General features: G+C 36.8%; 1 protein-coding gene across 8 annotated transcripts in view; it reads right to left on the bottom strand.

Moving 5' to 3' along the window:
* The window catches only part of gro (TLE family member transcriptional corepressor groucho), a 79339-nt gene extending 64541 nt beyond the window's left edge, over window positions 1-14798 (bottom strand). For 4 of the 8 annotated variants that reach the window (XM_087411436.1, XM_087411438.1, XM_087411439.1 and 1 more), the window contains exons 1-2: window positions 14318-14797; window positions 3747-4133 (exon numbers count right to left, since the gene is read on the bottom strand). In XM_087411436.1, the coding sequence (XP_087267562.1) occupies window positions 3747-3782 (36 nt within the window). In that variant the 5' untranslated portion in view covers window positions 3783-4133; window positions 14318-14797. Of the gene's footprint in view, window positions 1-3746; window positions 4134-14313 lie in introns of all 8 variants that reach the window. The other 4 variants (XM_087411442.1, XM_087411444.1, XM_087411440.1 and 1 more) reach the window with 2 other exon arrangements.
* Window positions 14799-14829: the final 31 nt, after the last annotated feature.

Raw genomic sequence — 14829 nt, 5'->3', positions numbered from 1 at the left:
TTTTCTATTCATCGCGATAGGAAATTGCGAAGACTATATTCTCCGGTCTTTATATCTCCGACACTCTTCTCCGATTTTTCTCGTCGGTGTTTTCCAACTTTCTCGCTTTTCACGGTTTTCTAGACATTGCGTCTTAAAACAACGGACGACTCTCGCGAATAACTATTTCGCCTTTTATTATCCTCCTCGCGAAGGATCGAGTTACAGAATTACGAGCGTGACGCTCGCCAGCGTGCATTCGTTTATTTGGTTGGCAAGCAAGGAGAATGGCTCATTCGTCCTAACATCTAGCTTTTCTGTTATACTGATGATCAACCGTCACGCGAAATACGTGACTGACTTTAAATGTAAAAATAAGTGGTACATAATCGAACCAGAGAAATATACGCGCTTCAGAAAATATTTCTTTATTAAATATTTAATAAAAAATCGGATCATCATTCACGGAAAGAATAATTTCTCTAAAATATCTAAAAATTTGATTAATTACGTGGGAATATCATGACGATTAATGTTACAAAAAGTTTTAGCGCGACATTATTATTCTGATGACTCAAAATTATTTTCAGATCTGTGTCTAAATAAAGATAAATTTTTGAGAGAGAGAGAGAGAGAGAGAGAAAGAAAAGAGAGATACTTCAGTAAAACAATCCTTTCCGTATAGGATTATTAAATTTTATACTCGAATAATTTATATTTTTTACATATATCTGTGCATATTCAACATATCTTGTATTATATTTACATATCATATTTATACAAATGGAAACGTAACTTATAATGAAGGTTTTATACATGTAATGTATAAATTTTATAAGATAGAAATATGTACAAAATATGGATTTTCGATACGGGATAACTATTTCACCTCATACTCCTTCACGATTTTCAAAATTCTCTACATCAATCCTTCAGAATGTAGATAAAGTGAGATCGAAGATCAAGATATATGTGAAATAAGGATCGGAATTAAATCTAAGATTAAATTAAGAATCGATAGCTCTCATATAAAGCATGTCACCAAGTTACTTTCTAATTCACTTTGTATAAAATTAAAATATATGTAGAAAAGATCGAAATCGAATCCAAAACTCATCGATTACAATGAAGGATCCAAGACACTGAAGTGGTAAAAAATTTAGTTAGATCTGAAAATAATTTCATATGGTCATGTGTCACTCCATGGATCCTTATTCTCGAAAAATATCACATATGAAAATATAAAAGTATACGTTACGTACATTAGATTTTCACGTGCAATATAAATTCAGGAATATAAAGGCCTATATTAATTAAAGATACCCTTCACGTTGATAAGTTTACAAATTTAAGTGACATTGACAATTTTTCTCAATGATAAAATTGTTTTCAGCCAAGTCATGTTTGTACACAGAAGAACGAAATTTATTATTTGCAAAAAGATCTAAAAATTTAACAGATACAGATCGATCTGAAAAGAATTTTGTTGGACCATCAAAATAATTAGTAGAAAATTCAAGCATAATAAGCAATGTTGCAAAAAATTTTGATATTCTAACAATCCCAGCTTTAGCATCTTACATAATTATTTTAATAATTCAACAAGATTATTTTCAGATCTCTATTATAGCTAAATAAACACTTCAGTAAAACTGTTCCTTCCGTGTAGAACATTAATACGAATCTTTATTTGAGCTTATCAGTCACATCTCTTCCAACCAAAGAGTAAATAACTGCTCCATGAAAAGCATACGTAAAAAGGCGATCGCGTGCCACGATGATTACACTCGATTATGCGTCCGCACGGAAAGAATAGTTCTACTTAAGTATTTAAAAATTTAGCTATTACAGATACAGATCTGAAGATAATTTTGTAAGACCATCAAAATAATTATGCAAAACGTTTAAACGTTAATAACAATACTGCAAAAAGTTTTAACATTTTAGTTAGCAGTTTAAGCGTCTTACAAAATTATTTTGATGGTCCGAACAAAATTATTTTCAGATCTATATCTAACTAAATTTTTTAACACTTCAGCAAAATCCTTATTTCCGTGAGTTATTAACAGTAGTTATGTTATTGCTTTCTTTGCATTATCACACGAAATTTGTATTACAGCGTAAAAAAGACTAATTTCTATTCATTTCCATTAAAAAATCGCTAATGATACCCTGACAGTCGTTCGAATCGCGCCAATGACGGAAGCAAAAGACATTATAAGTACTTGTCGTAATGTAAGACTAGTTTACATTTTTTCAGCAACACGCAATGCGTCACGAACAGTTTCCTGTTAAATAACGATTTTCGTAACAGTGTCCAACTTCGTTCTCTTGGATTAATTACGTTTAATGATAAATCGCGATAATTATCACCCGTCTCGTATACTTTACGATCCGCCATGTATCTCAAGAGTATAAATTCAAATAAATAATAAAGAAACTCTTAATATAAAACAATAATAAGTAGAGTTATTAAAGACACGTAAGAGTCAACGCTTTGAAATTTTAGTGCGCAAAAATAAATATCTTCAATGTTATAAAATTTCAATATATATATGTTGAATTTTGCAATTTATACATAAATTAGAATTAATAAATAAACTTGCAAATGAACTAGATAATATTCGTAAAGAAAGAAGTTATTGTCTAAACAAAATTATATATCTAAATTTTTGCAACTGTTCTTGAATTAATTACGTTCTAATTACCGTAATAATTATTAGTCATTTTTTGCGCGAGTAAAAAAAAAGTGTGACGTCATCCTATCTCGAAAATACGCGCGGAAAAATTATCGCTTATCATTCGTAGCGTTTGCTCAACTTTTTCTGATTTTCCTTAAACCAATTATGTTGTATCATTAGTTGTATTATTAGTCAGCGCAATAATTATCGGCCATTAAGAGAAGTATTACGGCACCGTTATCGCCACCGCTTCGTATGTCCGTCGGTGCGCTTCGAGTATACTTGTCGAAGAAACGATCGAGCCACTTTGTGCCCCTTGAGCAGAGCGGCGCCACATCAGCGTCAATAAGCAAACGAGTGGTGCCCACATATCGCCCATTGGTCGGTTCTATGAACGGCAATTGTTGTACGTTGACTTGCGGGCTCTATAAATAATCCTCGTAATTTCTAATGGTCGCCTCTGCTTCCCCCCCTCCCCTCCCCTCCCCTCTCTCTTTCTCTTACATTCGTGTGTCAGCAGATTCGCTGGTGGTCTCGTTTCATCGTATGGGACTTTGAGCCTGTGCGACGCGTGAAATTATGACGGTAAAAAGAGTGGCACGAGCGGAGGTTGTGGCGTAGAGACGCGCACGGGGAACAATCAAACATTCTTCGAATTAGCAACGCGAAGTGCGAGAGCGGTCGACTTGACTCCCACGTGCTCTTTCGCTTCCCTCGCGCGGAGCGGTAATTACACTATATTACCCTTTGACGTGCGCTATAATGGATAACGCTAAGCAAAAATGTCGAGAAATACCGGCGTAAGCGAAGAAATATACGGTAGTACCCTGGGAAAATGCCGAACGCAGAATAGAAAATGTTTCCGTCAATTTACTAACTTGGCTGCACGTTAAGTTGAAAGTTGGTTAAAATGTAATTCGCTTTAAATTAAGTGACAACGAAATTTCAGCATTATTCGTTCTGCGTTTTTTCCGTTAAATACATACTTCAAATTTTGTAATGCTATAATTCTCATATCACAGATGCCACGGATGTTAATTTTTTTACTTCGCTACAACAGAAAAATAATGATGCGAATATACTTACGGGAGCGGCGGGATGTCTCGCCGGCGCGGGGTACATCTTAGTCTTGGACAATTGCTTCTTAGAAATCGCTGCAGCGTCCACGATACACTAAGTACACGATCATTTCACCATTTCGTGGGCTCGAACGCATCCGCGTGAAGAAACTCCATTTGACGACAGTGGCTGTTCCTAGATCGATCTCCTTTCCAGACACTGTTCACAGCACAACGCGATTCATCGCGATTACCTTATTATCGCGAACCGAGTACACTTTTCTCATTTATTAACGAGCGCGGAAATGGCAACGAAAACTTTGTACGAATCTCGTTTAAGTTCGACGAACGACACTTTTCTTCGTAATTTTTCGCCCGCTGTTAAAGCTTCACACGTTGTGGAATGCCTTCGTTCCTGTTGAAAAAAAAAACAATTGTTTTTTATTTCTGTTGCTTCTATATGAAACGTTGCCTGTACAATTTAATAGTTCCTTATCGCGTTTCACCTGTTCGAGAAACGTTTGTTCGAGTAGAAAAATATTTGCTCGTTGGTGCTATTCAAATTTTCTCTCTCTCGAGAGGAGCAGGACTAAAAGTACTCGCTAGATCTGTTCGCGTTGCAATTTTTGCACTCAGCATCTTCGCTTTCTTTCTTCAACGCTCAAATAGAGCAGTTTGATAAGTCAGTGACTTTTTAAAAGAAGACTATTCAAAAATAAATCGAATTTTGATTAAAAAAAAGAAGTGAAAAAGTCACTGACTTATCAAACTCGTTTATCTTGTTTTAAGTGCAAAAATTTTTAAAAATTTCAACAAGGGCGTAACCAGGATAGAGGGGGACTAAATTAGATTTGAGATTTAAATGTCAGGGGGATAATCAAAGATGGGTGTATTTTAAATTAATTACTAACAAATTCTATCACAAAATCACACATATTTAATTTACTAATTTACTTCATTTTTCTCTTAAAATTGTAAATTGATTCTTCGAACTGGAAAACTTTAAATTTATAATACTAGTCTTAGATTCTCAGAAAATCTTTCTACAATCTTCACCTCAAATTCCTTCTTTTTCAAAATTAATTTCTTATAAATTAATTATTAAGAATAGTCATAAATGTATAATTTCTTTGTAATTATTTAAGTTCTTCTTCTTTAAATAAATGGTACCTGTCCCCAAAAGAGGAAAAAGGAAGACAATACAGCGAGAACAAGTAAAATAATGTACAAAAGAGTGAAAGAGGAGCGAAATCAAAATGATGAAAATTATCAGTAAAAGTGGTAATAGAATTCATATATCATAACAATTCGTGAGTCATAAACTCAATAGATAAAAGATATCTTTATGATTCGAGGAAGGGGGGGAGGGGCATGATTCCCTTACCCCCTCTCGGCTACGCCCATGGATGATTCGCATTTTAAGCTGACATAAAAAGGAAGGTGTAACATTCCCGTGGCAAAAGTAAAGTAAAAGAGGCCATTTGAGGCCATTTGATTGATTGTTTCCAGTATCGTCATTGCCATTATATCCAATGTTACATCTTCCTTTATATCATGTTTCAAGCAACTTGAACAAATCTACCATTAACCATGCGGTATCTCGCAGAGACTCGCAGAAAAACCGATGCATTTTCATTTCGTCGGCGTGGCGCGCGTGTGAGAGGAGCTTTACGATGGCAAGCGATCAATTTATCGTTCGATTTACTAGGCGCGTAAAACTGCTCGCTCCGTCGCTGCTCCAGGAGCATTTATCCTAATCTCCGAGGCGTGTTTCGAACCGGCGACAAAGAGCGAGAAAAAAAGAGAGGGAAAAAAAAAGCCGGAGATGCTGCGCGGCGCAGTGTGGCGCGAGAGGGACAGAAAGAACAAAAAGAAAGCGCGCTCGCGCGTTATATGTATATCGGGTGCAAAGCCACCGGCTGAGCGCAACGTCACGTTCCAGGATCTACGACGCATTGATTACGATGCAATTTTCAATGGACCGTAGCGGCGGCGACGGCGGCCGCACGGTGCATTACGCGCGACGCATTATTGCAAACGTCGCGACATGTCAAACGTGACGCGTTTCGTCGGGCATATCCCGTTGAGAAACATCCGCGGAAAACGAAATGAGACCGTCTGGCCGTGCACGAATTTTTTCTTACGATAGTCGGTAAATAACGAATTAGAGAGAGCGACGATGGAAAATCCAAATTGCTGCTCGCTTATTTATTCCTTCGCGCTCATCGTGGGATTTTATTGTCCCGGGATCTGTCGTTTCGAAAGTACAATAACGCGAAGAACTCTTTGTCGAGCGATTAACGCGGCTTGAAAATTGAGGGCTTTTGCAAAAGAGAAAGCAAACGGCTCTCTACATTTGAAGAAAAATTTCTAAATTCGTTTTTCGCGAAACGAGACGTGACAGACGTGATTGCTTTAACCCTGGAATGCTATCGATACGTAAATTTTATATACAAGTTAGCGAAGTCATTAACCGCTAAGCTATGCCTTTAGTGGTTATAAGTAGGAAACCAATTTATCATAAAAGCTAGGATAAGCGGAGACAAGCTTTTAAAAATTCTGGCCGTTTTTTTTATGTATCATTCTGGACCCTCTGCTGATTAGGAGACAATAACAGAGAGCGTGATAAGTATGCAGATTTCAATTTTTAAGCAGTTTTGTGTTATCAAGGTTATTATTTTGTATTATTATTTATTTTATTTAAGCGTTACGAGGAGACGCACACAATTGGACTACTTCATATCATTTCAAGATTAAATTCGATAGTGTACTTATATTTTCTTTCCTTTCAAATTAATAAGTGGATTTTTTATTTGCGTTTAGAGAAATCTAAATTATAAATTTTATTAAAAATATATGAGAAACTTGTGTTATATTAATAAATATTAATAAAGAGTGATCTTATATTAGGTGTTGGAATTAATTCGTAGCGTTTTTAATGAAAGAATGTTATTTATTTCACATGAGCATTAAAAAATACATTAATGAAAGTACTTCCCATCACTTGTAAAACGCTACGAATTAATTCCAACACCTAATACATTTTCTTATACATAAAGTTTACGTATGGATATCATATTAACTTACTGTATCATTTAATAGCTTTAGGGTTAATGCTTTATCAACTGAATCGATTGATTTTTTTCAATAAATCGATAGATGATTGTCCTCACTATATGTCCATTTATCATGCGAAAATATGATCTGTTCTTTGTGACTAAACTAGTGTAATTAAATCTATTGTGAAATTCATAATTAATGTCAAATTATACCAAATTTGAATTACTTTTAATAATTTCTATAGGTCGTCACTCGCCATTGCTTGTAGCCAATGTATAATGTTATTAATTTGACTAAAACAATAAAGTTAAACAATTTTACTCAAGAAAATATGTTAAATTTAATTCAAATTTAGTTTATTATATACTAATAATGAATTCGATTGGATACACTCGATGCGCATTGATGCATTAAAGCTATCGTACATAAATTGCTTTAAAGATGCGTGTTTAATATAAATATATTGTAGAAACAGGTCAAACCGTGAAATACTTAATACATTTTATCGTGCTGTTAAGTAAAACATATTTTATAATTCGAAATATTTACATTTCACTTTTATTGTTAGTTTAAATCAGTATACAACGGTTTTAATATGCACCAGTGAGCAATAGTGCAACAGAATTCGTTATAAGTGCATACGTTAATATGGACGATGTTTACTTTGAAACTAACCACAGAAATGGAATGACATTTTGATATATATAGAAGTTAAAAACAACAAAATGTTATTTAACTTAAAGGATTGGATTACTTACTATTGTCTCTTTATTGATGTCTATAAATAATAGGGTAAGATGATACAATTTCAATCAATACAATTCTGAACAAAATATTTGAATCCACTTTTCGAGGGTCAAGTTTGGTTTTTCCTGTTTGCATGTGTTTGGTGGTGTGTGTACTCTTTAGTACCCTCCTGACAATGAGATTAGGGTTACGAAACTTGAATCTCGAAATTGGATTTAGATCTTATTCAAAATTGTATCATGTTCAAAACTGAACCATCCTAGTTCGAAGCTTGGCGAAGCCAAAAAAAAAGTTTCGTAATAGCTGCTAAATGTTTAATGAAATAAAATAGACATGTTCTTTTTAACGAAAGAACAGGCTATTCGATACAATTAAGTATTTGGTTAACATAACTAAAAATATTTAGAAAAATAAAATTATTATTGACATATTAATCAACATTTGATTTGTCATTATTTCAATAAATATTTGATAGCTATTACCAAACTCTTTGGTGTAGAAAATTTTAGTGCAATCCAGCGTAGCGACAAAGAACAGGTCAATTTAAATAAGTCAATATAAATCGATCGATGCATGTGTTTCGATGGTGTTTCGTTACACGTCGTAGAACAGGCAGAGTCGGGAGGGGGGAGGGGGAGGGAGGGGGAACGAGGGAGCGATAGGAAGCGTTAAACCGGGCGTGCAAATACTCGTCCGATGGATGCACCGGTCGTCGTGCATCCCAGTGACGGTACGTTGGGTTAGTTTAGGCCATAGCTTAATTTCCAAGTAGAGAATTGGCCATTCAACAACGAGGAGGAGGGCAGGCAGGCAGGCAGGCAGGCTGGATGGATAATTCGCGGTATGTCTCCCTCTGACCCGCGCGCGCGCGTATACGCACTCTCTCCTCTCTCGCAGATTGCCGTACGCGATTTCAGCGCTGTTTATTTTAGCCGCATCGCGCCGCAGGGCGGGTCGCGCGCGCGGATTACGGGAAACATTTTTGCGATTTGTACGCTTCACCAAAGAGGGTCCGCGAACTGTCCAACGGCCGAAAACCAACGTACGCGTGGCCGGGCGGACAACGTTGCCTATTATTTTCACGCTTTTACCGCGCCGCACGATCGCATATACATGACGCGTCATTACGGGCTCTTTGTAACGCGGGATGATGTTTCGTGTAACGCGCAAAATGGAGTCATATAACCGCGTTAACAGTCCATTCTACGCGGATAATGTATTTCGCGAGCAATACACGTATATATATAGGTGTACGTGTACGTGCGATAAATATATTTATGTGCGCGCGTGTATAATGCGTGCGCAAGCGTAAAAAACTCACCCAGGCTCCGAATTTGAGCCATCATTTCCATCAATTTGCAGCAAATGCGTTCGGCGGGACGATAAAAACTTTTCGGCTTGATACTCCCGGCGTATGACGTCGCGACGCGTCGCGTCGCGTCCCGTCGGTAAACGCTGCCGACGCCGCCGACGCCGCTACCACCGCGCGAAATTAAATCCGCCCTTTCCACCCTCCTGCATTTACGCAAACGCTGAGAAAAGTTTCGCCACGTTCCATTGTATTGCAGAGCAATAGAGATGCGGCGTGAGACCGACAACGACGATCGTGAATCCAGACCGCGATAATTTGGGTAAAATGAGTTTAAATTTCAACAGGATAAATCGGAATACGTAATCGAATTGTGATTTCAATAATCGTGTATTATGTAACTAATGCGTAATTATTCCTGCAGAGAAGTTTAAAAGCCTAGAGATTGCGCTTTTATTATGTTGGCCAAAAGCTCTTCTCGGTTTTTATTTATGCAAGTGATTATTTTCAACACTCAATTTAGATATTCCAAGCTCTTCTGCGATATCTCGAGTGGTTTGTTGCGGATTATTATCGATCGAGGCCTTGATTTGATCATCATCCACTGTACTTGGCCTATCAGAACTTGTCTTCGATGAAGAAATTCTCATCATGGAATTTTGCAAATTAAAATTGCCGAAAAATATGCGATCATTCACATTATCTTCACTGTACAGCATGCACTTATCTTTTTTACATAGCGTTTTTGCTTTTATAATAGTAATATAGCATAACATGTTGAAAATGTGTCTTTTGATCTTTCATTTTTCATCCTTTATAACAAGCGGCAATTAAACTCTATTAATTTTGATACTTGTTAAAGACTCATTAATATGTAAGCCATTAAGTTATGAATTTATTTGATAAAATAAAGAAAAGTATTCATACCTAAAGCCACGTTAATAATCATCTTCTGACAAAAACGAATATATATTTTTTGGCCAATGAAAGGTTCTCGAAAAGTTTGCCATGTTTATTCCAAAGAAAAAAAGGAGCCAGCGTGAATTGCGATGGTCGAACAGGTCATGGAGAAAGTTATCACGAATCTCACGTAATCGGCCCTCGACCGATCTTTAACAACCGCGTGATCGTCCGTGATTTCTTTACCTTCTCGATCGTTATCGCGACATGGCCGAGCGGCGGCGCACAATGCCGTGCGGATTAAAGGATTCTCCACACTGGACACGCTAGTGCGCTTTAATTATTGAGTACCGCGAATGATACCGCGCACCCCGTTTACGAGTCCCACAATTTCGTTACGAGCTGTAAGCCAAATAGTCGAGTGCGAGATAGTCGATCCGCGACAAAGATACAAATTTTATTTCTCTACAGATCCCAGAGAAGTCGGATGCAGGAATTCGGTTTATGTCGTAAGTAAAAATTGAAATACAATTATAGAGATAATAGAATCGATAAAACTTTCTTACTTGAATAGAATCAATAAAATCGATAAAATAATATATAATTAACCCTCAACTACAGTTATGAAGACCTAATATTTTTTAAAGCGCCTTGTTGTTGAAGTAACGCAAGTGAACCTTTACCTTATAGCGAATAAAGTCCAAAGAATCCAAAGATTTTGTTTACCTACAATTTAGAACCTCATAGTAATCATATAGATTGTACAATCATCCAAAAATTGTCGCACCTGGTCCAAATAATTTATTGCTATAGTTGAAATAATTCCAATATAAAAAAAATTCGTGACACGTGTGAAATGATTTATTTTCTTGTATTATTTCAATTGCATTATTTCGATTAAAGTAAAAAAAATATATAAATCATACATAACAAATGACAACTGGGATTCAATGATCGCTTCTATTATACATTACATCGGGTATTAGATTTTTTTTTTATATTGGCGATTGATCGTTTGCGACCGGCATGAAAGTAAAAACACTATTGTGCTGGCGGCGATAAAAGCGAACAACTCTGAGCAACGTTACGACGGTGTCCTAATATTCCGCATACTTACGATACGACCGATCGTACCTTTATTAGCGGCGTGACGACGATGCGGACTTCGTAAAATGCACGCGTCGTAAAGAACCTTATCTCGCGAAGCACGATAATTATACGGCGAGAGCAACAACTTAAGTGGCCCGCGGCAGTAGTTAAGAACGTGCGCGTGTAAAAATTTTGTTTGAACAACGGATTATTAAGTAAGAAATTCCGCCTACTCCGTGGATCGATATAGGCATAAAATTCTGTTTAAACACACGGAAAGAACAATTTTGCTGAAGTATCAGAAAAATTTAGCTAGACACAGGTCTGAAAATAATTTTGTTGGACCATCAAAATAATTACGTAGGTAATTCAAACATATAATGAGCAATGCTGAAAAAAATTTTAATATTCTAGCAACCAGTTTCACCATCCTACGTAATTATTTTGATAGTTTAACAAATTTATTTTCAGATCTGTATCTAGCTAAATTTTTAGACATTTCAACAACACCCTTCTTTCTGTGCAGTGAATTTATAATTACAAAATCTCGTTTAAATAAAACTTTCGATAATTATAATCATCTACTTAGGTTCACTTCTACCAATGCAGATTAGCTTTAATCTCGGTTCAACTCGGTTACGTCTCGTCTTCTTCTATTTCTATAGGAATTAAAAAAAGATGAAGATAAATTAAATCGAAAAGATGGAGATAAATTAAACTAAAAATTAATCCAAGTTGGTAGAAATGAATCCTAATGTTATCTTGAGAATCAGGATTGTTATCAATCATTATCTGAATCAGAATTGTTATCGATTTGAAAGAAGCAAAATTCAAAAAATATATTAGGTGTTGGAATTAATTCGTAGCGTTTTTAATGAAAGAATGTTATTTATTTCACATGAGCATTAAAAAATACATTAATGAAAGTACTTCCCATCACTTGTAAAACGCTACGAATTAATTCCAACACCTAATACTTCTGAAAAATCCAAACTTTCGTTTTTTAGCGACTTTCCGAAATTTACCTCGATGGTGGCTAATGTCTCAGTATGAGAAGCTCGCAAAGAAAAGGGGCCACAATTTACGGGATACGTGCGCGTAAAGAATCCGCGAATTTGTACACGACAAAGAAAACGAAGACGAGCGAGGAACGACTTGTCGATCGTCTTCGACGATTTTACGAGGCGTGTACGACAATTACCTCTAACATCGTTAACCTGCTCCTCCTTCTCGCCGTTTCTCGATTATCTTCATCGTCGACTCTTAGCAATAACGCAAGTTAAAGCGCCCGGTACAATTAATTTAGTGCTTGATAATATTCCAAACCCGGAAGTCGTATCGTCGCAAGATTTAAAGAAACTTATTACCGTAAAATTCACGGTTCTTTGATCAATAAGTAAAACTGCGTAATTAATAAAAACTTTGCTATCTATTTTAGGTACGTATCTTAAATTAAAATAAGCTCAATGATTATTGATAATATAATCAATATTGAGAAAATAACATAATTGATATAATTATATTATATTCTTGACATTGATTTTAACACCTATAATCGCTGAGCGTATTGCAATTTTTAATTAATACAATATACATAATTAGTACAATTATTTTAAAATAAAAAAATTAATATAACATTCGACAGATTCTTTAATCATAGACATAATATAAAAAAAAAGGATTCTCTTCCGGATTTGAATCATTATTAAGCGATTAAATTAACTGTATTAAATTTTGGTGTAAAGAATTAATTATATAGACATTTATTATGAAAAATTGAGAAATTATGAGAGCAGATGGCATCGGTTTTCCGTTTAAGGGTAATCAATTCTGAACTGACTGAGGACTACGTCGGAAGTTTGCCCGTTCCTAGGTTATCTAAGGCACTAATTAGGATTATGTGACGATAAATGTGATAATACGGAGACCAAGTTATCTCTCCAACAATCTATTAAACATCTCGCGATGAAACAAGACGGAAATTTGAAAAAAAATTGAAGTACGTAATCGTTCAAATTTCTACTAAAGCATTTATACACTGAAAAAAGTCTGATAATAATCAAATCGAAATAATTACTAAAGCTTCGGTAAAATAACAACATAAGTGAATTAGATAAGGAAGTATTTAATTACAAATAAGAGAGAAGAATGCCATTTTCAGTCAAAGCAGTTTTTTTTTTTAGTAATATTTATATGTACGATTATCATTTCTGTCATAAAATGAGATAATAATCTCACAATTAAATTAACCAATTGATTTTAATAACAATGCCTACTAGCATCTTAAAAACCTGTAAAAGAATTTTTAAAAAATAATAATTTCAATAAATATGTAATATAATCGAAACCAACTATAAACGTTAATTTCTTATTTACTTTTCTAAATATTATCTTACGTACCTAATTTCATCGAATAATTAGATATATTATTATTGTATTTGCTAAATATTGTATTATAATACTAAATAAAACATATTGGTAGCTATTACCGGACTTTTTTTCAGTTTACGATTGTATTGTCGTATCATTTTCGCGCTAAACCTTAAACACAATGAAAAGCACAGACAATATAACTGTAGAAAGAGGGAATAAGAAATTTTTCTCAGAAACCGTGTATAGCTAGAATACACGATTTCTGATAGATAGAAATCTTTTATTCTCAGTTGCTATTGCCTGTGCTTCTCATTGTGTTTAAGGCTTTACAACGCGTTAATCACTTCCGTATATCTTCCCAATAATCCATTAAGCACGTCGCGATAGAACACGATAGACACCCGTGGGGTTGGTAAACGAGGAACAAAGATTTGGAACAGCGGACTCCGGGGTCTGTTGTTTGAAACTCGATTAACGAGCCTCGGAGTTCGGACGCGGCGGTAACATTTTCTCGGAAGAGAACGCGCGCCTTATCGATCAAGAAGCGGAGCGGAGGGAATTAAGCCTTGATCGGTGGGGAGGAAGGGATTATAGTTTTTGCGAGATGACTCGCCGCACGCCCGATCCTTCCCTCGTTTCACGAAAGATGATCGTGTGCCGTAATTATTAGTTCCGAACCGGCGCGGGAGATTAACGAGATGGATTTTAACGCGACGCGTCGCGCAATCGGCACGGAGTAAAAAAAGGGAAAGAAGAGAGAAAGAGAAAGAGAAAGAGAAAGAGAAAGAGAAAGAGAGAGAGAGAGAGAGAGAGAGGGAGGGAGGGATAAAGAGAGAGAGAGAGAGAGAAAGAGAGAAATGTTCCCTCTCGTTCGCACCGCGAAAAGTAATATAATCGTCGTGTATTATCCACGCTTCGTCGATATTTCGCGCGAGACGGCGCGTCACGCTCCGAAGCTGGCCGCATAACTAACGAGGACACGTGACTTCGCGCGCCGCTAACTATCGCAACGAACTGAAGTTGGCACGGCTGCTTCGACTCTGAGATTCTCGCGGCGCTCTCCGAAAAATTCAAGATTCAAAAGAGTCAACGGTTGAAACGCATCTATGATACATACATACCTCGTAGGATCCATCGGAAGTGACGATTCCTCGGAGATTGACTCGCAGAACGATCGTCGATTCCTGAGATCCGTCCGACGCTCGCGCCTCCGTCCTTAATCCGTCTTGGCACTGCGGCGAAAAAGCACTCGCGTTTCCTGCTGTACACTCTCCTCCCGCATCTCTTTTTCCTACTCGTATATCCCTCCTCTCTCTCTCTCTCTCTCTCTCTCTCTCTCTCTCTTCCTCTCCCTCTTTCTCTCTCGCTCGCTCCGTCTTGCACTGACACTTTCGTAGAAAGACGCGTGCACCAAGTCAAACACAGGTCAGACGTGTGCGTGTATGTATGGCGCACAGCCGCGAGTGCGACCGGAGTCGGACACTGGGGAGGATGAGCGAATGTCGCGACCGTACCGCGCAACGTACGACGCTCGACTGCGAGCCGGGTAGTACCGAAGTGGATGACGGGAACGTGTGAACGCCGCTTGCCGCCGCCGCCGCCGCCACCGCCGCCGCCGCCGCCACCGCCGCCA

The sequence above is a fragment of the Acromyrmex echinatior genome, chromosome 11 (genome assembly GCF_024713525.1).
Source record: "Acromyrmex echinatior isolate Ae372 chromosome 11, ASM2471352v2, whole genome shotgun sequence".
In the NCBI taxonomy this organism is placed as follows: domain Eukaryota; kingdom Metazoa; phylum Arthropoda; class Insecta; order Hymenoptera; family Formicidae; genus Acromyrmex; species Acromyrmex echinatior.
This window is presented reverse-complemented; position numbering and strand designations above follow the sequence as displayed.